At 43.5% G+C, this 26,019-nt stretch overlaps 1 protein-coding gene across 3 annotated transcripts in view; it reads right to left on the bottom strand.

Annotated features, from left to right (window-relative positions):
* Window positions 1-26,019, bottom strand: part of PHACTR2 (phosphatase and actin regulator 2) — a 133,066-nt gene that overhangs the window by 56,630 nt on the left and 50,417 nt on the right. The window contains exon 1 of one of the 3 annotated variants that reach the window (XM_082756931.1): window positions 21,456-21,701. The exons of 1 other annotated variant lie outside the window; for it this stretch is intronic. In XM_082756931.1, the coding sequence (XP_082613057.1) occupies window positions 21,456-21,504 (49 nt within the window). In that variant the 5' untranslated portion in view covers window positions 21,505-21,701. Of the gene's footprint in view, window positions 1-20,660; window positions 20,781-21,455; window positions 21,702-26,019 lie in introns of those variants that run through there. One more of the 3 variants, XM_082756930.1, reaches the window with a different exon arrangement.

Here is a 26,019-nt window from a genome sequence, read left to right on the forward strand (position 1 = left end):
CTGTCAGTGATGATTTAACAAAGATAAAACCCAGATAGCTTAAGTAGCTGGTAGGTATATACTCAGATTGTCTTTCAAAGAGCCCTTTATTGAATCTGAATAGCTTTAATTAGTCCATATTCACATTGAGTCCTAATGAGAAGGAGTTTATTAGGTAGACTTTGCTGTTAGTATGAAATATCTTTCAAAACTGCTGATTAATAATTCTCATCTGAAAGGTGGTTTAAATAACAAGTACACTGGAATCAATGCCTCTAAGCAAATTTTAATTAGTTTATTCTTGTCACAACAATTCTTTTTATCCTGGAGTAAAAAAGCTCTTACGGCTACACCCAACAAAAGAAATAAGGTAGAATTTAGGTCCCTAGGCCAAGAATTGTGCTATTGGGAACCTGAGGAACTCTGATCAGAAGTGCTCTGACTTTGAAAGTGCAGGTGCTGCAAGTCATGAGATTAAAATTATCTGAAAACTCTGCTGTACTGCACATAAAATATAAGCCCAGACCAGACTCTCACAGCAGACTGGCTTTGGTGATGAAGGAATTTTCTTCTCTACTCTTCCATCTGCTCATTCCTGACCCTAAAAAAATATTCCATCCTTTCAGTTGTAAAAAAATACAACTGTTCATTGGGCTTGATCTCAAGTAGATCTCAATGATCCAGACCAAAATTGTCTCCCCTTTCTACCCTCTTTCCTTTTTTAAAAGATTATTTTTAATCTGGGCCACTGTAGTGATATAGTATTCAGCAAAATCCTACAGACGCTTGTAGTGTTGGGATCAGATAAGGAGAGAGCTGTGGCATGGGCCAGATCGGTCTGGGCAGACAGCCTAAATCAGCTGCAGCCAGAATACCATGAAATTGTAGCCATGAACCTGACAGCACTAAACAGCCTAGCACATACCACGTGCCTAAGCCCAAATTAATCCACTAAACGAGCATGCATTTGCCTAGAGTAGGCAAATGGGCAGGCAGAAGACTTGGGTTCCTCCTCCTTCCCAAATGAATAGCACTGAAACCTCCTGTCCTTTCCTTCTCAAAGAACACCCTACCTGGTCCTCTGCAAAAAGCAGTTTGGAAGCCTTTCAGCCAACAGCAAGAGCTGGAAGAAGGTGATGCTGTACTTGGGTAGCTAAATTGATTTGTAGAGATATGGGAAATCACATGTACATGGTTGATGCAATAAGTATGGGCTTTCTGCAAGAAAAATTGTGGCTCTGCTTATAAGAGAAAGTACAACATTACTTGAATCACTAAGCAGGAAAAGACACAGAACCAAGTGACACTGACATGCTATGGTAGGACCAATACCTACTATCTTCACTGGCACTGGATATCTCAGTTGCAAATATTAGTGTGGTATCACCCCATCACCCTTAAATTGTGTCAGTATAACCTTCATCGCAATATGGGTGACTCAGGGAATTGCCATGTCTAATCATGAATGAATTGAGAAATGCAACTGAAAATGCAATGGCTCCAGTTGAAGGTTACCTTAGGTGTGAATTTAGGTCTGCAGGATTTCTACACTTTCTACCTACCAGTTAGTTGGTTCAGTTATTTTTCTCTTCCTCTCACTGCACCCAGCTGTCCTGCAGGGATGTGCTGCAAAAGTCATCTTGGTTTATTGAAACCTCAAAACCTCTTTCTGGCAGTGTTATAATTTTCTATACAGTCTTGCCAAAGGGAACAGAGTTTGAAGTCACGGTTTTCATGCCAGCAAAATCAACATGTTTGTGCAGCTGTATATTATCCCAATTTAGTGACAAGAACAATAACTCATCAACTCACTATAGAGTATGGTAAGCCACTTATTCCTGGAGCTTACTGGAAAAAAATCAAGACACTGCGTGGTAAAATGTTTGACGTGGTCATTAAAAAACAGAAGTCATTCTGACACTATCAATGTCATTTTCAATAAATCTCTCAAGTTCTGTAATGTTATATCAATTTTTCTTGACCAAAACCAGATGGAAAGACAGGTCTTTTTTCTTTTTCTCTTTTTATTTTCTACTTGGAAGGGGAAAAAATGAAACTAATCCCCAGAGGATAAACTGACAAACGGGAGAGCTATAATCTACCTCAGAGCAGCACAATGAATTGGCATCTGAATGCTTTTGCCTTGCCATACATCTGGAGTTTAACTTTGGGGAAACTCTGTCATGAGCTAATTGACTTGATTGTGTTTTAATTAAATGAAAGGAAAGAGCTGAAGTTCAAATGTAGGCGGCTGAATGGTAGTTTCCATATGGAACTGCCAGTGTTGCAAAATGTTAATTGGGCCTCCTGCTGGCAATGAGCTAAACAGGGTGGGCTGCGGCTACTTCAGATGGATTCTGGCTGCTGCCTGAAAGCAGCCGGCATGGCTAGCGGGGGGATTCTCCTCAGGTAGCTGCAGCCTGAATGCCCCTGGGCTTCTGCAAGGGTATATGTATGCAGTGATGCCCTTTGGGTTGTCAGAGTCACACATGGACCGGCAATGGCAAAGTTCAGAGAGCTGAACGTTTATGGGGTGAACCATGCAACTCCCATTTCACCACAGGCAAAGCGTTACCTTGCTGCAGAAAGCCAGAGCAAGGGAAATCCAGTCATTTTGCATCTGTGGACAAAAGGCCATATTCTGCTCTCCCCTTTGGTGGGTCCCTGCCTAGGCTCTGCAAAAAGCACAGCCAGCACCGTACTAATCCTGCACAGGCACTTCTAAACCCTTCAGAGAACAGCATGTTAATGTGGAAGCTGGGAGACGCACACCCTGCCACCCGCTCCTTTGATGCTGTGCACAGGAGAGGAGGATCACGAGCCAAGTCACACGTTTCAGATTTGCCTGAGCAATGGTGCAGTCTCCCACATGCATTTATTCCAGCTCTCTCTTTCAGCTGCACACTTGGGATTAATTTCTTAGAGCCTGGAAGAGCTTGTTTAGCTGTCTGTCTTTTTACCTTGCTTGGCTAAACTGCCCATGCCATACCTGTGCTAGGCTCCCAACTACATCTACGCAGGCATTTAAGCAAGTGGGGGGTGTTCTGTGGTGCATTAATGCAGTGGTTTTACCTCTGTAATCACATCTACTCTGTTTTCACCTCCTTCTTGTGTCAAAATGCACTCGGATTTTGCTTACAGATTGAGTAAGGACCTGACCTTATGGTTGTATTATGCCCACAAATGTGTTTGCAAATTAAGAATTTACATTTTGGCATCACACAGTCCGTATTAACACATCTGCACTACTTCCTGCTCTCCAGCCCAGTGTTTAACTTCTTGGTAAGGCAAAGGAATGGAAGGGAATAAACAAATGCTTAGCAATCCTGTTATGCAGGTCTGAAAGTGATCTGGCTGCAAACGTCTCGATACCTGCTCTCTGACTGGAACACAGCTGGCTCTGACCAAAAGAAAAGGGATCTGCAGTTCAACGTGGGTTGCTTGCTCCTCTCTTCTCAACCCCAATACTCCAGTGAAAAGAAGCAAATGGAAAATTTCCAGACAGTTACATTTTCCAGATATATGAAACATCAGGTCAAAGGTCACCTTCTAGATCCAAGCAACTTCTCCACAAAAATGGGGAAAAAAACTCCAAGCACAGTAACAGAGATGTGGGAGGACAGAAACAACAACAACAAAAGCAGCACATGTGAAAGAGCATCCAAATTGCTTTGAAAGGCTGAGGATTGAAAACTAATGCTATGTATCAGAATATTAAGGAATAAATCTCCCTGAAGTACAATGGTATATAGATTTCTATTTATAGTTTTAAAACCTTTTTGGATAATTCTGTAATTCAACCTAGAAGTGTGCTGCACATACTCATCTTGTTAAATTCCCTAATGATATTTTTAACGTCACATTTGAAAACCAGAACTGCAGAACTGGAAATATTTCCTTGCTGACTGACTTTTCCTGATGTAGTCTTAATACAGGGGAGTAAAATACCTACAATAAATTTACTATGGATATTTTTATCTACAGGCAAGTGATAAAACTTCCCAGACACTGGCTATTGAATATAATCTGAAGTGAGTACGTGGCCCCTCTTCCTATGTGGTAATAAGCAGGAATAAAAATAAAAACATCTTTTGCAGTAATTAATACATATGCACTACTGACGCTGAGATAAAAGCATGCCAAGTGTGCCACGTGGAAGCCTTTGGCCCTGTTCCCACTCCTCCAGCTAGCTGCAAAGTTACTCTCCCCATCTGCTCAGTGGGGCCAGAAGCTCCTGTACCACCTGTCCTAGCTGCAGCCCCTGCCAAGGAGAAGGAAAACAGGGGAAGGCCATGTCCTTGCTGCTCCCCGGTGCTGGTTTGTCCTGACAAAAGGGGAGCAAACGTAATAGGTACGCTATGTTGCCACCAAACTGGAATGTGCCATCCCCAGAGCTCCCAGGAACTTGATGAGAAATAGTCAGCAGGAATTTGTTGGAAGAAAAACTGAAAGGAGCACAGCAAGTGACAGCCCAGTAGCCTGGTGCGAATTGTGCTGGGCAGTCCTTGTGCCCTCAGCCCGCTGAATCCCTGCAGCTCTAGCTGATAAACGACAGCTCCTCTCGGGAGCCAGCCCAAGGAGTGAATCAGCACACCCTCAGACAGTCCGAGCGACCCACTACTAGAGCTGAGTCAAAAACCTCGCAAGAGGCAAAGCACAGCCAAAGTTACTCTGGGCTTTTCCTCAAAGGCTGTCTGGCTTCACTTCCCTCCATACCTAAGCAGCCACAAGCTCAGGGCTGCTTTGGATCTAAGCTGGCTGATTCACCTGGAGCCTGACATCACCCCGAGTGAGAATTTTATGCTGCCAGCAGCTCATCTGGCCTGCTGTGCAGGCTAACCAACTTGGCTGCTGATCTCTCTCCGATGCCTTTCTACCCTTCCCTCAGCACACATGGAAAGACAGAGTTGTGTCCTCACAGCTCGTGGCCAAAGAACTGCTTCCCACGGTGCTATGAGCAGTGGGATGTCTCCAGAAAGCATCGACACTGCCAGTGGAGTAGGTACACAGATATGGTTTTCTAGAGATGCTAAGCCCACAGGCATATCTCCAGCTATTTCAGCCTGTATTCTCACAGCATCTTGGTAGAAACATCAGCTGAACATCCATGTCAGTCGCTATTTGTGAGGCTGCACTTTCTCACTGTGCTGAGCCAGCAGAAAAATAACTTTTTTGTAAAGATTTTTAAAAACAAATGAGTTCCTTACTACTTCACAGGAGGGCCAGCTAAACAGCGTGCTGACAGGACTGAGCTGGGTGGTGTGCCACGGAGTTCAGACAGGAACAAGCAGGAGGGGACAGGAGGGGATGGGGACGAGTTTGGGAAGAGTTTTAGCAGGAAGAGTGCCTGAGTTCACTGCCTGTTGTGTAAGATCTCACACGAGGGTACAAGAGCTGAGAGGAGAGGCCCTCACAGCAGTGTGCCCTGACCCCCACACCACATCAAAGGCTCACGTGATGACCGCCTGAAGCACTCACAGTGGTGGCTGTTTCCTTCTTCCACATGAAGGAAGCCAGGGAAGGTAGTTACACGTCTCTCCTCCCCCGTCCACCCACCCCAATTCATTCCTGACAACCCAACATCCTTTCCAAAAACAACTCTGCATTAACATTTCATATGTGCTTTTCCCATTATCGTACATCTTTAACCAAGTCTTCCACAGTCAACATGTTTATAAATCTAAGAGCAGGTTTGGTTTTGGGGGGCTCCCACCCCAGCGCTTCCTCACATTTAGATAAAATAATAAGGAGCTTTGGATCTGCAATTAACAGAATATTTACATACAAAAAATCCTAGGTTCAATCTGATCTGCTGTGTAATTAAATTCCCTGCACACAGCCCCGAGCTCGAGCTCACTGTACTGCCATTTAAAGGTGATGTTTTCTTTCATACTGGCACTACTTCAACACCTTTTTTCTAGTACAGGAAACAGCACATTGCACTTGTCCACAAGCACACAAGTCAAACCTGAAGCAAATAGTTTCTTTTTGCAACCCAGCTGGCCTCTGAACCCAGCAGAGGTCAAGGACACTTTTAAATCCAGCTAGCAAATTTCTGAGTGTTGCTGTCATTGCAAGCGTTTTTGCAGGCTATTAGTCCTGCTGTCTTTGTAGAGAAAACTGTGTTTATTTTAAGTTTATTTTTCATCTGCCTTTAAACTGTTTGCCTTTGTTGCTAGATACTAGCTTGGATAAACAGAAATAATACAACTCCAACGCACTCACAAGAAACTACTAATGATTAAACATAGCTCCTCTCAGTCAAAATGCCAATTTGTCAATTCTAAAGCTACAACATGCAAAAACCGTTCATATTTTTTCTGTGTGTATAATACCAGGATCCTGAATACAGCTGAAGTTATCTTATTTGCTGTGAGAAAATGGGAGTCGCCAAGTTGCAGCTGACTTTTCTTCAGCATCATGTTTCATTACTCTCCTCATGCCTCGCTGCACAGCACACAGCTGTTTTATTCCCTGCATCTTGCTCCTTATTAGGGCCAGGGTGGAGAAAATCAGACACAAGCTGACATATTTGTCAGCCCAGCTGCTCTTCCTTTACCAAATTAAACTCTGAAGCTCAGGGGCATTTTCATGAGAAAGGAAAAAAAAAAAAAAAAAAAGAAAGGTCCATATGCAGTTTGCGATAGGATTTAGTTATACTTTAAATAAATAAAAACAGCATATTCCCTTTCCTACAAAATCAAGAAGTAGCAATTCCATCAAGCAAGCTAGTGGCACCGTAAAACACCACAGAATTAGAGAATCATCTTTAAGCAGATTTGAAGACTGATCTGTATACATGTTGAACTTTATTTTTTCCATTGAATCAGCATTTATGGAAGATGCCCCATGAGCTGCCTCAGGTGTTGAGCCTGGAGAGGTGAGCAGAGCAGGGGCTGAAAGTAGCCTGGGTGCCCCTTCAGGTCTCTGGTCCTGGAGGACTGTGACAAAGTCAGCCAGAGGGTCTCATGGCTTGATGAGGCCTTGGGTGGGGAGAAGCCATCCTGTCATCAGAAAAGGCACTGAGAACATGCTCAGCTTTTACAGCAGAATTTTCCTTTTCCCTTCAGGGAAAACAACAACTCTAAGAGCACCATAAACACGGCAAATACATAATTGATACATTCATTTCCCCACTTCCTTGTTTCATGCTGTATTTCAGGTCCCCAATTCTCTGCTCTCCATTAATAATAAATGACTTGTATTATCACAGTGCTTAAGAGGTATAGTTATAGATCAGGACCTGTTTGTGACAAGAGCTGTACAAACAAAAAAAAAACAGAGACTGTTTTTACACCAACTCTAACTACAAAATGAAAGAGGAGCTCAAACAACAGAGTTCTGATTTTTCAACAAAAATGTTTAGCTCAGCTGTTGCATCTTAAAGATTTTTTAGATATCCAAAAAAAAAACATATGATTATTTGTTTTTGCTTTTTTACAGCATGTCGTTTTCTAAAACCTCTCGCAGTCATACACTGGCATTGAACAATCTTTGTAATCCATAGGCTAAAACAAAGCATCAACTTGAATTTCTGTGAACAAGTTTAAGCTGAATTATTTTAGTGGGAAGTGGGTGAGCATCCCTCAAGCCTCAGAGTAGCTATAAAACACAAGACCCCATCTCGGTCCTGACGATGCATATTCATGCTACACCATCAACATTCACACAGCCCTTAGTTTCAGCAGTGATGCTCGTTTGCCTGACATGGAGGAACTGCAACCACCCAGCTCTGTCAGCAGGTACCACTGCTACAAACATGAATATTCAATTCTGCAGTACCTTAGTGAAAAAAAACTTGAAATATTGTGGCCATTGCAAGCAATACAAAAATCAACTTAAAACCAGCTATAAACATGAGTAACTCAACCTCAATATCATTCACTGTTGTACTTTAGTTAACGATAAGATCAAACTTACAGCTACCCTAAACATTGAAAAATTTCAGTATATTGCTGTTTAATGATTCAGAAGAAATAAAATGTCATTGGAGAAGTGAAGCGAAGCAAACCAGGATGTCATGGGCCCAGAGATAGCTGAAGTTCTTGAGTATGTTGGAAGTACAGCTGATATTATTGGATATTTCTATAAAACAATCTGCTGGGAAGAGTCAATGTTTCTGGTAGCACATCTTCAGGAGGATAATACTGTATTAAAGAATAACCCACTCATACTTGAAATATAACACACTTCAAAGTGAATTGAACAAGCATAACATTTAAGAACTTATAGAAGAAATTCACACACAATCTTGTGCCAAAGATAGGAATAGGATTAGGCAGTAAGAAGTGTGTATAAGGTTAAGGACAAGGCTCAAATTTTCCCACTTTGTGAGCACTGTGGCCACATAGATCCAGATGAACAAAACTCAGAAGTGTTAGTATATAGATGTGTGTTTAAAAGGAAGGATTTGTTAAAAAGTACAAAAGCTCGAGTGTCACTGAAAAGTTCTGCAACTATTGCTAGCAGCTCAAACCAGCACTGGAAATTCAACATCATCCCAAGTAAAGTATGTACGCATCAGGGTTCAACAAATTCACTTTGGCTTTACATAAGCTCTCTGAAGTTTTCTTTTTTAAACTACTACCAAATGTTTTCCTAGGGAGGGAACATTATGTGATAGAGCACACGACTGTTTCCAGAGGTCCCTGGGAATGTGAGCCATCTCTTCGAGAAGCCCACAGGAATACATCAGAAAGTGCCACTTGCAGTTTCTTCCTGCCCTGACTGCTCCTCACACTCTCATCATGGGCTTTCACGTGACAGATTTGGCAGTTTGCGGGCACCACAACAGAGAGCGCGAGCTATTTATCCGTTCATTTATAAGCTATTTGGATTGGTTCTCCTCCAAAGAAATGAGCCTCAAATGCTGAGTTTCCTCCGGTGGTGTTTGCACCAGTGTCCTTCTCCGGGGTTGCTCCCAGCAGGCTTCTGGGGTGCCTGCTTTCCTGCCTGGCAATAGTTCCCTGTCATTCCCTGCTGTCCGACACAGCTGCACAAAGCAGCCGCAGGGATTGCATCCCGATCGCATTCCTGGCTGGAACACAGCAGGCATCACAGCCTGGCTGTTCCCCCAGCACCCTGCTCACCCCCAGAACAGGAGGCAAAGGAAAGCAAGGAGCCCACAGATGACGGACACCCTTGCTCAGGTGGGTGCTGTAGCTCTGCAGTCTCATTTTCTTGCCTGAAGCCCACTCTGCTCTGTGCTTCCCTGCCTGCCAAAGGCATGGGGCCCCTCCAGCAGCCAGCTGCAACCTGCCTCCCTGAGAAAACACCTCCCAAAAATCCCTCTTTGACACGGCCGAACAAAGCTGATGCGTAACTTCAACTCCAGCTCAACAGGCTTGGTGTAAAAGCAGGTTAGGAAACAGAGAGGCTAACAATTATTTTTTAAAAGAGCGCTTTCAAGCAGCTTGCAAACAAATGACTGCAAGTTTCCTGAGCTCAGGGGAGTGGTTGTGACATTCTGGAAATGAAAAGGAGTGATCAAGGGTTCAATCACTTCTCTTGGCTTGAAAAACGTTTATAATTCCCCCTAAACCTCCCTCCTGCTCGTGCAAACATTCAAGCACTCAGCATTTCCAAGCCCAGCGCTTGCTCCCCAGCTTGCTTCCTTCCACCCCAGCTGGCTTCTGGGCTCGGGCTCAGCGAGAGGGCGGCAATTTTCACCCGGCAGGGACCCAAAAGAGGATGGGCAGGGGACCCCGCACCGCTCCCGCAGGGCTCCTGCCAGAGGTATGCATGATGTAACTAACTCGAAGCTTCTTGGCAAATCTTACGGCAATTTCATGCTTTTATGAATAGCAAGTCACTGGGAACCGGTTCTCTATTTAAAATTTTTCACTTAAAAATAAACCCAAAAGTTTTCAGCTTCGTGTTTGTAAGAGACAGCTTGAGATAGCAACCTCCAAGTGGCAAAGAAAGGAGAAAAGAAAAGGAAAGGTCCAGAGTTTTATTTTTGATGTATCATGATATCATGAACTTGACCCATCACTTTTGAATGTCTAGTGTCAGTAGTAGCATGGGTACCATTTGATGGCCGTGAGGGAACGTATGGGAGCCAGCAGTGACCATATTAACAAGGCCATATAACCTCCTATTTTAAAGGCTGCCCTATGGGGTTCAGACAGGTGTCCAGCAGCAGGAGGCCCAGCTGTGGCAGGGAAATGATGTTAACAGGATCATCCTGCCATTCCCTTCTTCTCATCCAGCTTTGTGCTTTGACTTCACTGCAACAGCTCGGCCAGGTTTCTCCCATTCCCTGCCACACCACCAGCTCTCAAGAGGGCTTCAGACAGACGCAGCCCTGTCACACTGAGTGAGGCTCCCGGTCCCACCAGCAAGGCCCACCCAGCTCCAGCACCAGCACTGGCATCCTCCACAGTCAGCACCCCTCTGGTCTTAAACCTGTCTTCAAACTGATTTCAGAACCACAACTGCTCTGTGGCTCACGGCCCTGCATGCTGGCTCTTGGAAAGGACCTTTGTCTCCATGAACTATGTTGATGAACCCACCTATTTCCTGGCTAAAACAAGACAGAGCTTAAATGCAGAGCCGAATACACACAGGCAGAATACTGCCCTTGGTGTGCTTCATACAAGCTGTTGAAAAGAACATAATTGACATTTTATATGGAGTCAAAGGACTTCTGGGGGGGGTTATTTGGTATTTTGTTTATAAGCATGAAAGCACCCGCCAGTAAGAGCAGGTGACTAATGGGTGAAAATGCCTAGTGGACAATAAAAAAACAAAAACAAAAAAACAGAACTTGTCTGTTTGTTTGTTTTTTAAGAACAAAGTTCTCATCAACAATTTCATTTCAGGTCAAATTTAACTTTCACTGTAACGCAGATGGCTCTCTTCTCAGGTAATTACAGCAAGACTAGGTGACATGGAGGGCTGTGTCCACCAAACTAAAGGACCCCATTTACCTCTTGTGGCATCTACCCAGCTTTGGTGAGACCTAAGCAAAACCCTGCTGTAGCAGAATTTACCCTAAATCCACTATATCCTGCTACAGAGGAGCTCTGAGTGCTGCTCAGTGTCTCATGTCCCAGTTCTTTAAGTAGTTTTAGACAAAGAACCATTTGCAGTGATCACTATCGGAGCTCTGGCATTTCTGTTTTAACTGATAAGAGACAAGAAATACTTTGAAAAATTTCAGTTTTCTTGAAAAGTTCACTACAGAAGTTTACACAAAGAATATAATATAAATCTTAATCTGATAGTACAAACTTCTACAAATATATGTGACTGCACACACGTCTGTATCTCTCTGTGAGACTCCAGCCCCAATCCTTGGGTTAGAAAAGGAAAGTTCCTGTCCCTATGTCAGGGAAAAAAACCAAACCAAACCAAAACAAAACAAAACAAAAACACACATCAATACAACACCAGCCACAACAGAGATGAACTGATGACTGTCTTTCTCACGTAACTTCACAGCAAGCTGCTGGCTAGAACGGGCTGCTGGAAATCCTCAGAAAAGACTCTTCACTTCACTGTCTCTTCTTGAAGGGTCACCTGGTGAACCATCTCAGTATTACCCAAACTTCCCAACTCTCTTACCCCAAACACATTCCTTTTTTCTTTACCCCCTAAAGAACAACATTTTTTTTGGCTTGTCTCAAAACTTTTGCTACCACCCCACGTGTAAAAAAAAATAAAAATGCCAAAAATGGTAGGAGCACAAAGTGAGTTATAAAGAAATAGAGTAAGACAAAATAAACCCCTCAAGAATCACAAGTTTTCCTGTGTTAACAGCTGGGCATGGAAGTAACTGCTTGAACCAATAAAAATGGGCTACGTGCTGGTATTTATTTATTTTTTAAATGAGATTAAACTGCCTGGTATTTATTTGTTTTAAGAAATGGCTAATTTAATTAGTTCTGCCTCCTCTGTTGTTCCTCCACTCTCCTCTCACTCCCATGTGGAATTTAGTGCATAAAGAGTAAAAAAATAAATTGGAACATAGCAATAAAACCTGTGGCCCCATAAACACAGAGGGTGTGTCAGCTCTTAGGGGTTAAAAAAACCCGATCTGTGCCACCAGACACCTTTGTGCTGAAGGCTCAGTTCTGCCCTGCTGGTATACAACCCATGAAACAAGCCCTCAGGGAAAAAACAGGTTGCCAATTATGCTAAACAGCAGCATTCCCATCCAGGGACTGTCATGATGTAATTATGTTATCTGCTAAACCACAGGCAGAGTAACAGAGATGTGGGAGGAGAGAGGAGGTTGTTCCCATTGACAAACTAAGGGGATAGCAAGCAAGTTAACCCTGTGCTGTGGCTAACTATCTCCAGATGGAGTCCTCCACCATGATCAACTCGCTTAACGAAGGACTTTATTTGTTTTTTGGTTCATCTCATTTTCTACGGATGTTTCTTGCAGTGTTTTTCTTCTGCGGTTAAGCAAACCCTGGATGTACTGCAGGCTGAGCGACACAGAGAGAGATGTTTTCTCTGCAGGGACAGCTGGCTGAAAGATGTGAATGCAAAAATCCAGGGCCTGACTTTGTTCATTTCTGCTCACTTGGTTACTTAGTCTATAGATTTCACTTCACCAGGTCTTGCATGCTCTGTTTTTAGTGAGGAGAGAGGATGACAACATTTAATTACCACCCAATGGACATTTTCAGGACTGATTAATGCTCATGGAAGTCTTCAGAGCTGGGAGACACAAACCTTCCTAGTCCATGCCAGGGCGATGAGCTGTGGCCTTCACTCCTGTGTGCTAAGAGATCACACGAACGTCCCCTACCCCACTTCAGGGCAAAGTCAGTGGAAAAGCTTAAATCACCTTGATGCAGGGTTTCAGCTAGCTATGCTTATTCTGCACTGGGACATAGCTTGGGAAACATGCTGTAAGTACTCAGGATGTGTTTTTCAGTTTCAGGTCCCTGTGAATTCCCCCAAACTCTTCCAGCAAAAACTTTTGTCCTCTCTTCAGAATCATGTTCACCATACAGTAAACGTGATGGCACTGTCAAACAACAGGCTTTAAAAGCCAAGCGTCATGGTCATGTAGTTTCTGCAATGCTTTGTAGTTCACATCTCCTTTTTCTTGCTGGCTCATGTTCTGCTACTCTCTCTGACTTCCCTTCCAACTAAACTATAGACCATCTTTCATTTTTGCCTGGTGCTTGTCCAACTCTTGACAACTTGGCTTTATCCACAAACTTCAAGTTGTTCGTGTTATTGTTCACTCACTTGCACATACATAGCTTCTTTCACATCTCACAAATGGGCCTTATGTAGTTCTTCCATATTCCATTTCCATGTTTCAAAAGTGGCAATATTCAAGTAAGAAACAACAACAGCATTTTCTTCCCAAATTACCAAATCTGTTATCTTCTAAGAAGAGTTGGACCAGCCTTCAAAATTCCGCAATTGCAGTATTTAAGCACAGGAACTACTCTACAATTAGTGAAGTTGTTTTAAGTCACATATGGATTTTTAATACTAATTATCAATACTAGTATTTTCCTTATTTTTATGAATCACTTGAACAATTCATCAGAAGAGGAGGCCCATGCATGATGGTATAACACACAGGACAACAAAACCACTACACCCTTCTTTGTGTCAACATGAAAGAGGCCAGATTAACAGTGTACTAGAACACTACTTCACATTTTCAGAACAAGAATATTCGTAGCATCTGTGCCAAAACCAACACTTCCTTCCACTCAGAAATGCAATAAATTTACAAAACTGCAAGGAACAAGCCAGTAATCTTCAGACACATTGAATACATTTACAGGAAAGGAAATACAGAGCCAGTTTTGAGCTATTACCAATGAAATGAATTATAACACATTATATATGTGTACTTTAAATGTGCCCAATTTCTTGGCAATTAATTGTTTGGTGTTTTTACTGCTTGTCTCACAAAGACAGCCAGTATCTAACAATCATTCCCCACCAGCTTATAATGACTTTAAGTGGTTACAAGTCAAACTGCTTGACTGTACCCCACTGAATCTACGTGTTTCATAAAGACGAAATGAAAGTGTCAGTTCTTTGATTACTCACAGGATTTGGGGAGGGGGTGAATGGAGTGGGAGTGTTTAAAGAAAAAAGCCCCCAGGAGATTAGTTCTCAGCCTGGCTGACTTTATATTGCTTGTTATGACAGGTAAGCTTCAGGTAAGTTGGTCTCTGGGGGCTATAAGCAAGGAAAACATACAAGATAAAAGTCACAAAGCTGACACTCCCTTCCTATTTGCAGCTGCATCATGTTTTTGCCTCAGGATGCTACTGCGTTGGTTAACATCGCCTGCTTGGCAGCCAAATATTAGAAATCTCCATGCGTCCATTAAACAGCAGAGGCTGGAGACCTACAAGCCACACTGAGGTTTACCAGAGCCTCATGGGTCGCAAAGTGCTGGTTAGGAATAAGTATCTCAGGCCTCTCACTCGCTATAGTATCTGCAAAAACTGGCTAGGGGCATATTAGGACGTAACTGGGGCCTACAGCATTGTGACTCCTCCATGAACTGCTGTGCCTTTTGGCATCGGTGCAACAACACACATCGACATAGATTAGGATCTGGGATACATCAGCAGAGGCAGCAGCTTGCTGAGGACAAAGACAAGGACACTGGCACACAGAGCTGGCTTCCCAGGCCCAATTTCACTCCCGCTAAGTGCTATTTTATGTAGCTCAGGTAGCTACCAAACACAGGCTTGGATCCAGACCGCTTTCTGTTGCCTGTGTCTGTAGTTGCCTTGACCACCGTTTTCTGCTGGTTTGGGCAGTGAGAGTGTAGACATCTCGCAACACGAATTAAAAAGCACATTTGCAGGGAGGGGTGCAGGTTAAGCTCTAGGAACAGGACTGGCCTTCCTGAGAGCTTGCAGTGGTAGGACAGCGGTACCACAGCCTGGTTCTGTTCAAGGAAACATCACGCAGATTCGCTGGTAGCCAATTATTGGAACCGGGAAGGGAAGAGGCAACACACACTTTGCTGTTTACATCTTTTCAATAAAACTTCATTTTCATAAGGGTATCGTTGTCACAGGCTTTTGTATAAATAGTCAGACCTGCCAAGTAGCAGCGTTATCACAAGTTCACAGTATTATATAGAAGTGTGGCGTCCAACTCACAGATAGCCAATCACCACAAACCAGACAGTAAGTCAGTACTTTCACATTTTTTCCTCATTTCACTTGCATGCAACCTGCCTGCATATCCCTGGCTACCATACAAAATGGCAGTGCAGCCGAGATCCTCATTTCTCCCTAGCTTTTCTTCCCCACTTGCACTGATCATAACGGCTGTTCAAAGCAGTGAGAAAACACAAAGGTAAACAGGACTTTCACTTTGGACAGAGACATTGTTTCCAGATGCCTGAAAACCAGAACAAATTCGTTCCTACGCAGTAGCCTTGTATAAAGGCTGTGAGCAACTCCAGTCTGAAATCAAATTCCCTACTAACAAGCCTCCACGTGATGGAGGGAGGTATCTGCATCATCTGTATAGACTATTAGTCCAAAACACCGTATGGATTGCAAATAGGCAAGGCTAAATTGATTCACAAAGTGTAATGTTATAACCCAGCTCAGAAAATAGAAAAACAGCATCAAAAACAACAAGAGGTACCCCGGCAAACTTCCACCTCTTTTTTTCCTTTATGCCTAGCACCGGCCCTGCCCAGACACACTCAGATGAAAATCCCTCTATCACACTGTCGCGGATCCCATCAGAAAGAGCAGAGGATCAGGAATCCCACTAGAGAAGGCAATGACGGGACTCTTCAAAAAGCACTCCTCCTCCATATGGGGCTGAATGGCACCTGGTTTGGGCATTTTTGTGGATCAGAAATGTCTTTCTAGCCATTGCTACAAGTGAAAAACTACAGGCAAAAGTAAATTCCAGAAGCAGGCTAAGTATTGGCTGAAGTATTTGTAAATAATGTGTCTGTGATTGCTCCAAAGCATTAAATGCACTCTATTTTTTAATCATCATGTTCTAAAAGAACTAAAGCAAAAAAAAATAAATCCCAACCCAGCAGTGATTCAGAAGTACTTTTCAGAAATGTTACCACATCTTCATTTTTAACCCTAGAAATGCATCATTGTCCAAAACACCTAAAGGATAACTTTAAGTAGGTAAAAACACATGAAGTAAGGTATTAACATTAAAGCATTTCCTGCTTTTAATAGGTGGGTCTGTGATAGGGCTCAAGCACTGTCAAGGACTTGGGAGATCTTTTTTTTCTCCTTCTGGAGGTGTATTAGGCCCACTGAGCGATTTCAGGTAAGCTGTCCTGCTTCCTCAGCCTCAGTCTTCCCATTTGAATCAGGGAATATTATGAAAACAACTGGAAAGTATTTTGGAACCTGTAATTAAAAAATGCCATCTAAGAACATTATTATCCATGAGCAGTAAGAAAGCTGAGGAAGAGGATCTAGGAAGGAAGGACAACTGATCCAAGGGGCGGCTAAGATCTTACAGAGTGGGATCAGTTTGCAGCGTGCCTTAGCACAGGGGGCTCAGGAAATGAGAGCTCCTGGGAGCTTCTGGGGGGAAGTATTGGGGTGGTCACCTGGTAACACAACTCCATACTAACACAGTCAGCACACTGGGCTTCACAGCCCCGCCGGCACTGACCTCCTTGGGGTCAGTTCTCATTCTCATAGCAGATGAGGAAGATGATGGCTAACACTGCAAACAGGTAATTAGCAACTACCAAACATCAGCACATGAAGCCATCTCAGCCACCGTGCCAGAAAAGAAAGGTCATCTCTGCTGGCAGCAAAAGGGACAACTCTTGGTATCCCTGAAGCAGCTTCAGTGTGAGAAGAGGCAACACACTGCCCCATATATAAACAGTGATTCATTTCACATGGTCACACTTGGACCTTCCCTGACAGTGCAAACCAGAACATGGTTTTGGGTACTGAGACCCACATTTACACAGGAGTTTCTATTATTTTGGTGTTTCAACTCACGACACACAAGGACCAACTTTTAAAAGGTCTAAACACAGATCCCATTAGCAATAGGTGAATTTGTGGTTACCCATTCTGTCTGAAAACACGGGCTTTTGGGGCCTTTGACAAGGTATCTAAAATATCCAGTCCCTCAGCCCAAATTCTGGGTCAAACTGCCCACTTAATTAGTCCAAATCCTGGAGCTACCGCATCTTTGGCCCCATCTGACAACCCAGGTAAGATGAGAAAGAGTTGCCCATGCTCAAGATCCAGAAAAACAGAAAACCTTTGGATGCAAACTTAGCAGAAACTGAAAACAGATTTCCCTTTACATTGCAGTTATAACTCTCCCAGAACTTACAAAAGCATAAAAAAGGAACAAAAAAGGAATAGGATTCCCAGTGCAGTACTGTGAGGATTCAGCCTCAGAGCCCTCAGTCAATTTAAATCTGGGAAAAAAAAAAAAGCACCAAAGATGATGCTCTCTGCCAAGAATTTCCTCTGAGACTGTGGGCAAGTCATTTAGTGCTTCACCTCAAATGGGACTTGACTCTTCAGCTGAATATCTTGCCTTTCCTTTCTTTAAAGTGCACCAGTAACTGAAATGACCGGCTAACAGGTGTGTTGTGAGTAGCTCAGTGCACTTGTAAATGCTTTGAGATGCCCTGCTGTAAAGTGCAATGATGTCAAAGTTCCTCCACTTTTAAAAGGATGAGAAGCTGGAAGCGAAAAATAAGCTTTATTTTTTTTCCCCCCAATTAGGAATTATTACTACAGGGGCTTTGTCTGCGCCTTCAGATTTGCAGTGGGCTGAGTCAGGATGAAAATTTAAGGCTGTTGCTGAGTATCTCCATAGGAATTGAAATTCTTGCTCCAGCACAGCATCATCAGTAGGGCTCAGAAGTAGCTACTACTGAGGAGTGCTGCTGGAATAACTTCTCTTCCACGACAAACCCTGATAATCAACTAATTTGTCTGTCAACACCTGGAACTGCTGAAACAAACATCAGTTCTCCATTTCATTTCAGAATTAAGATAAGTTTGCACAGTTAAGGCAATTACAATTTCTCTGCACAGACACAGGTGAAGCTGCTGGTTTCTTGTCAATTAAGAGGAAATCCCATAATGCCAAGAGAGATGAAAAAGAACAGTCTGAGAAACATGTTAACTTTTGACCTATGGTAATTATTTCACTGAGTGCCAAAATCAACAAACAACAGGATCCTGAGAGTAACTGCTTTCATCTCATGGGGTGAGCTGGGTGGGAAATGGTTTTCCTGTGCTGTCGAAGTACATTTTCATGTCCTGGAAAAAAAAAAAAATCTGGTCTATAACAGGATGAACCCAAGCCTGACAATTTGTGCTCTGTTTCTGCTAAATGTATAAGATGAAAGGAACTCCCACCCATCCCACAGTAAACAGACCCATGGACTACGCACGTACGCAGCTCTTTGCAGATCAGTAGAGGGATCTGGCCCCCGTCTTCAGCTCACCCAACTGAACACATCAGGGCAGGAGGTTCTTGAGACCTGCCCTTTACAGCCTGCTCCTTCCCCTCTACACACTCAGCTGTGCTCCAAAGACTCCATACAGAACTGACAGATGCCCTTCTAGGAACACCTGTAGACATGTTTTTACCATGTCTCATTTTTTGACAAGTCATAACCATGAAAAAAAAAATCACCAGAAGTCTTTTCCACCCCATTGAAAATACCGTTTTCTTTTTTTTCCTTTAAGTGTTTGCTTTGCAATATGACAATCACGCTTCCACTTGAGGACTCAGCTGTTTGCCAGTACTCTGTGTGGTACTGAATCACCCCAGAACAAACTCAAAAGGAAAAAACGCACAAATCTTATCTTTTGATAAGCTGTTTATCAGAAAGAAGTAATAGCCTTTGCATATGAGAGCTGATAACCCCAAAAAGCACCGAGCCCAAGCCAATGAATGAAGAGAGAGCACTTCAATCAAGTCCTGCCAGGCATAGGATAATCACAGAAGAGGAAGGAAGATGAACAAGGACAGTATGCACTCATCCTTTTCCACGTATCTATGCTGTCTTGCTATCACTGGCCAATTCCTTTTTTCTCTTCACAGTTGCAGAGCACGACAAATAACAAACAAGCTTTAGAAAATTAATCTAAATGCCAGAAAAGTTAGAACTGAGGGAGAGGAGGAGCAACAGATTGCCTGCTGAGTGTTCACAGACAGCTAAGACCTGCTTTGCTGTCCATCTACCCATTACAGTTAGGGGAGGAGACCAAAGCCCAGATTCTCCTCACCAAAATACTTGAACACTCACAGTGGACAGCAAACCCCAGGGAGAGAGCATTACTGCACACAAACATTGCATGTACTGGAAGCTGCTGGAAGGCAGTGGGACACAGAAACACGATTCCTTCTCTCTGGATAGAGCTCTGCTCTGGCTGGTGTGAACATGTATTTGCTGTGATGAGAACTTACAGTTTTATAGGAAGGCCTCAGTCTTGCACTTCACCCAGTGGGAAAGTGCCAACAGGACGTCGGGCTGTTTAAATATTTCAGTTTATATTTCCCTTTCCAAGAGTAAAATCTTTTATTTAAAGTAAATCTTTAAAGAAAAGAGAAAAAAAAAAAAAAAAAAAAAAAAGCAGGACATTGGATTGTGCTCATACTGAGTATTGTATTGTACAGTATATTATATTTATTATAATACCCTTTCAGGAAAAATCTTTTATTTGAGTTTTCTGTATCAAACCATTTTCAGCCTACCAGCCCAGCTAAGGCCCTGCTGTAATTCACCAGTATTGTGCCCAGAAAACAGTCCCTCTGAACCCCACATGGGCACATGAAGGGCATGAGAGAGCAGGATCACAACCCCTAAAGGCTGGCGTGTTTGGGGAGAAGAATGGAGCCAACAGGCAAGCGACTTCTCACAGCTGCTTTTGTTTGGCTCACGAGGGATCTGAATGCACTATTGATTCCTTGGCACTAAAACACTAAAACTGTGCGTACAAGACAGGGATCTCCTTCAACTCTAATCTCTAGCAGCTGTCAAAGACTTAAACAGCTTGTCGTTGGCTGGCATGCCAAAATCAATGAAGATTTTAGGATTCCTTGTGTAAGGGGTGATCAGTCTCAATCGGAAGCAACAGGAGCCAGCCCCCGCCCTGACTGAGCTGGACCAAGCATCCCAAACTTCGTGACTTATTGAGCATTCAGGCCACGTCCACACAGCAGATGAGAGAAAATACATAGCTCTGCCCCTCATGAATGTACCTGCCCCAAGGGCTTCTCACTGAGGACGTGCTCTCCCAACATTCCCAATGGGGCTGAACCTGCAGCAGGACTGCTCTTCTGCAAGACCTCCTGAAGGCTCCAGCAGTGTCTGAACCCCATTGCTCTTAAATGGGTGATGACAAACATTTACCAAGGTGACATTGTTATAATCTACACCTTCAGATAACAGCCTCTTACTGCTGCTGATTGGAAATACCATTTTCTGTTAGGGAAATATTCAAGGGTGATGTTCTTTTCTTGTAGTAAAACCTACAAATCCAGCCCAGGTACAGTGCAGTCACATTCTGCGGAGACAATGCGAGCCCCACAACTATGATTTGTCAAAATACAGCCCCCCTCCTGCCAAAATAACCTCAAAATACACTTTCGCACATAGCAGCTCTGACACATTTTGGTACAGGACGTTTAACAAAAGCTTTTAACCCATACATCTGTTTCCTCACAGCTGTTTCCTCAGTGCCTACCTCGGTACAACCCTAACGTGCTGGCTGCCGGGCGAGACCTTCCGCAAGATTTAGGCATTGGAACGGGCTGCACAGGGAAGTGGTGGAGTCACCATCCCTGGAGATCTTTAAAAGACGTTTAGATGTAGAGCTTAGGGATATGGTTTAGTGGAGGACTGGTTACCTAACCAAAACTGTACTTGAACGTCCCATGAAGAGAAGAAGGAGGGGAGGGGAAGGGGATAAAGGAAGCGTGTTGTACTGTCTCCTAGCAGACAGAACATTCCTACATTAAGAGCAGTGAGAGAATCGAGAATAAAGTTCAGAAGATACAAAGGACTACAATGGGATATGTTTGTTTGTTTGTTTTAAACGAACGCAAGGGAAATAGACGCGGAGGAGAAACGCGTGCAGTGCCGTTTCTGCAGGAAGCCTCAGACCTGGCTGGCACTAACCCAGCCCCTACACCCCATGGCTGCGGGAAGGGACCCCCAGGTCCTTCCTACCTCCAGAAAGCCCCTCCGCAAGTAACCGCGACTCCTCAGTCCCAAACAATAACACTGAGAAGAAGTTCCCCTCGCACGCTCTGCCTTTACTCCCAACAAATCCCGCTCACACCGCGACCCGTCCCGCAGCCAGATGGGCTGGGCGAGGTGCCAGCAACCCTTTCCTCCCCCCTCTTTTTTTTTTTTTTTTATTTTTTTAATTTCTCCCCGTTTTCCCCCCCTCCCATCAGTTACCCGGGGAGGGTAGGGCAGGGAAGGAGGAGCCCGTGGCCGTGCCGGGCAGAGGGGCTCAGGCGGCTCCGCTACTCACCGCCGTGCGAGGAGGGCTCGGGCAGCGTGGAGACCGAGGTCTGCCCCATGGCTCGGCCGGGAGGCGCCCCGCCGTCACGCCGCCCTCCGGGGGCGCAGCCTCCTCCTCCTCCGCGGCTGCAACCGGGGGACGGGGACCGGGACCGGGGCCGGGGCCGCGCCGCCCGCCGGCGGGCGGGGGGCGGCTGGTCCCGGAGCGGCGGCGGCGGCGGCGGTGTCCCGGCGGCCGCCCCTCATGCTGCCGGGGCACGGCTCCGAGCGGGACGGAGGCTCCGGCGCCGCGCCCACCGCGGCCCCCGCCCCCGGCACCGCCTCGGCCCCGCGGGGGCCCTCCCCGAGGCCGGGACGGCAGCCCCCGGCAGCCAGCGCTGAGAAGGGGCAAAAAGGGACACTGGGATCAGCCGAGGGGGAAGGCGTGGGGCAAAGAGGCATCGTGTAGCACCCGGGCAGAGGGAACAAAGTTTCTAGTTTTCGTTAGTATTTTTCTCTTGCTGGATAATCCGAGCCCTGCTGTGGGCTTAATCCTAGAACAAACAGGTAACTGTTGGCCAATAGAGCAAAAAAAAAAGAAAAACGCACACAAAAACCATCCCAAGTGCTTAGTGGTTACTGCTGCTCAGTACCTAGGAACAAGCACGAAGATGCATCACGCGAGGGCACAGAAAGCTCTTGTGAAGAACACGCCAGAGAACATCTGTTAGTGAGACCTACGCTGAAGTTAGCACGGTTTTGTGTGGCCTGGAAGTCCTAGAGAGGGAGGCTGAGGAGATTTCTGGCCTTCCTGTGTGTTGGTACTGCGATGGTGTTTTGGGAGCTGCAGAACTATGAGGCCCGTGCTCAGGAAGCAAATTCAGTAACAGCAGCAGCCGCTTAGCCTGGCATCAGTCACAGCCAGAAGAGTCTTGCAGTCAACTAAAACACAACAAATAGTCAAGAATACTACACCAATCTTCATAGTTTTTTTATAGAAAACTAGTCTTGGTAAACAAACGTATTCCCTTGTTGAATGCAATTAACACGTTCAGTTGCCAAAAGTACTGGCTTGAGTCTAACGGACTTCCATCAGGTACCTGATTTATTACAAGAGGAAGAAGTGAGGACAACTCCAAATTACTAAAGCACAAACAGATGAAGAACTAGATAAATGAAAAGACCAATTGCTTGCAGGGCACTAACATTTAATGAGGGTGCTTCTGTTGGGGAGCTGTAGGGACTCTCAGTGCTTTCATCGGCCATCTAGAGAGGAATTATTTCAAACAGCTCTGAAAGGCCAAATAAATCACTCCTGGCAGCAATTTTAGGTGGAGTAAATATTACCAGAGTGATAACAAGGACACGGCAGTCACAGTTATCTGGATTATTTAACGAACTCAGCTCATTCAACCAAGTGAGTTTGAATAGGGTCAGAAGAACAAAATCAGACCTGAAGGACTAAGCAAAACAGCCTGCAGAGCTGTATCTGAGAAAGCTGCTGTGTGTGAGCTGCTGCTGATGCACAGGAAAGGTAATGTTCTCATTTGGATGTGCAAATAGGAAAATGGTAAGTAGAGATACAGTTACATCATTGTGCTTCTTACCAGACAAAAAACAACAACACTATAACACTATACAGTTTCTAGTGCTGCTGTCTGCTGCTTTAGAAAAACCCTGAAGTTAGGAGACAACTCAAAATCCACAAGATGAGATGCAAAGAGCAACAAGTGCTCTCCAGCAAAAGGCTTGGTGTGGATGTGCACAGGAAAGACTGACACAGGTGCTGCATTTCAATATACAAGTGCAAGAAGAGCAAGTATTACAGTGCTCCTGGCAATCCAGGAGCCCCCTACAGAGCACTGCGTTGTAGAAAAGTGGAAGAGACACCTACAGAGACACCAAACTGAGCTATGCAGCAGGAGTTAAGAAAGAGGCTAGAGGAGATGCTCTCATGATCCCTCCTTCCACACAAGGAGAAGCTTCTTAAACAACTGAATCCTAGCACTTCTTTCTCAGAAGATGGTGGGTTTTTGTTTTCCCAACAATTCCCCACATTTATTACCTTGAAAAATGACTTTAAAAGGGTTTGTTTTGAGAAACCTGAATTCTCCCTTTGGAGTTACTTGTAAACAGGAACATAAAAGTGCTCCTGTCTGCCTCCAGTGGATCTCATTAATTTTATCAAAGGAATTTGTGTTCCCCTACCCAGTTTACAATGCAAATGTATAGATCATCTGTCTACAATGATTCCTGTGAAGGTAATAAACTCCTCAAAATCTATTCATAAGCACATAAAACGGGTATAGCTATCACATTCTCCAGTCCAGGTGAATTAAATGTCAGTACTTTTCCCCCCTCCCAAAAAATAATTGATGGTTGTGACTTTCTTTTATATAACTCCTTTGCAGCCATCTCATTGCAAGGGTCCTGTCACCACCATACATCAGTGGTGCTTAGCGGTACGTCGCAGAACTACTCAGGTAGGATTACTACTCTACAAAGTCAGGGAGTTCAATTCCAGTTTAGGGAAGATAAACATGAATTTATAATGCTAACAGGTTGTAGGCATATCATATAGAATAAGAAAATGAAGCTTCTGATTATAAAACTTACCAAAAGAGCAAGTTTTCAACAAGAAATAATTTACTTGCATTAGCACATTTAAAGGTGTTATTAAGGAGATTTATATTTGTGAGGGACAAGGTGCTGGGAGCATCCAGCACTATCTCCATAGATCCTTTATTCAGCCTTTGCAAAGTGGGCAATAGCAAACACTCTCTCTTGTTTCCAAATAGGGAATACTAGTTAAATATGAAATATTCATTAAAAAATAAAATATTTTAAATAGCACTGATCTATAGAACATTTACATGTATGTCTCTTTCTGCTTTATGTCCTGCCTAGAGATGCAAACAAGTAATATATTTGTTGGGCTACTCAAGTTACAGTCATTAGTGATCTTAAATTGGGGAAAAAACAGCACTTTTCTGCTTAAATCTTGCTTTTTAAGGTGTTAGATTTAAGAATTCACCTTATGACTCACTAATGAGAGGGTACCCTGAATCCTCAACAGTGTGTGAGAAGACATCTACCAGTATCAACTATGAAAGAAACTGGACAGTCAATTATATATTACATTTCTCATATGTAGAGCTATATTTCTGCAATTGCCTCCACACAGAAGAGATTCTAGCATCCTACTGACATTCCCCTATGAGCATCTACACAAAAAAAAATACATTTAGTACTCAGTTGTCTAGAGACTTTCAATCTACAGTATGTTAGAGATATTTTAACCTGTGCAGTAAATTTCTTGCCATGTAGTTGGCTTTCAGAAAAGTTAAGTTTACTATATTACAATATATATGTCAATATATATTGTACATATATATATAATATATACATAATATACATAATATATATCAATAACAATTGATTCTAGCAGAGATTTGAGATTGCAATTAATACATCTGTATGAATGCACTTTTTTTTCTCTTTTTTTTTAGGATTTATGTGATTTATTTATGAGGTGTTTGGATGTTTTTTCCTCTTCATCTTTAAAAAACAAATGAGAAGAGACACAAATGGACTACCCGGTCATTTGTAGTTGTAATGGTCTTTATAAAACTGTGGTTTCTTGAAGTCCAGACATACACGCAAAGCTAAGAATGTCCCAAAAGATAAAAGTGAGTATTTCAAGATTAAAATTTCCACTTTAATTTTAGCCAGGGCTAATCTTGTGCTGAAGGAAATGCTGCAAGAAGATGTTGAAACATGGACATGTATTCCAGCCAGGTGGGGAAGCTGAGGTTCACCTGATGGGTGGCACAGGTGCCAGTAAGTGGTGCCCAACTGCCCTGACACAATGCTCACATAAATGTGGTCAGTGGATGTGGTGTCCTATTTAGGTTTTGGTGTCAGAACTGTGGTTATCTGATTGCATCGTGCTACCTGCACCTTTCTTCCCTTCTTGTCCCAGGTTATTGTGTTGGGTACCATAGGAAATTCTGTTAAACTCTGTACTTGCTCAGATCTTCCACCAAAAGAGGAAGAATAGCTTCTTAGTGAACTTCAGAAGGTTTGTAGAACACAAACACTGCACATTGTATAAATGGCTAGCATGAGATGTCTGTACTGGAGAGAATGTAAAATTTCAAAATAGTTCCCAAGGGAGACTGAAATAATGCACAGCTTTTAACCTCTCTCACACATCAAAGAACAAACTCCATCCCATCGGTAAAGCTTCAAAGAGGGCTGTATTTCAGTGGGCTTATTATACTGGAATGCCTGATGGTAATGCATGACCTACAACATGTAGGATGCCATTGTCCCATCTTTAGAGCTCTGTAGGATCACATTCAGTAAAGAGGCATTTTAAAAAAGTGAATTTATATTTCTCTTCCTTCAGTTACTGAGATTAAGTTATGGCACTAAACATAACAGAAGCTCTAAGGAGAGGACACCATGTGTAACCATAGGACTCAGAATGCAGGACTGGCAAAAGCATTCCAACTTGTAAGAGGAAAAAAATATTAATTAAAATACAAATATGAAATAAAATTATATGCAGAGCTGGTAGAATAGGAGCAGCA

The sequence above is a fragment of the Aythya marila genome (assembly GCF_965140915.1).
Source record: "Aythya marila genome assembly, chromosome: 3".
NCBI classification, from domain to species: domain Eukaryota; kingdom Metazoa; phylum Chordata; class Aves; order Anseriformes; family Anatidae; genus Aythya; species Aythya marila.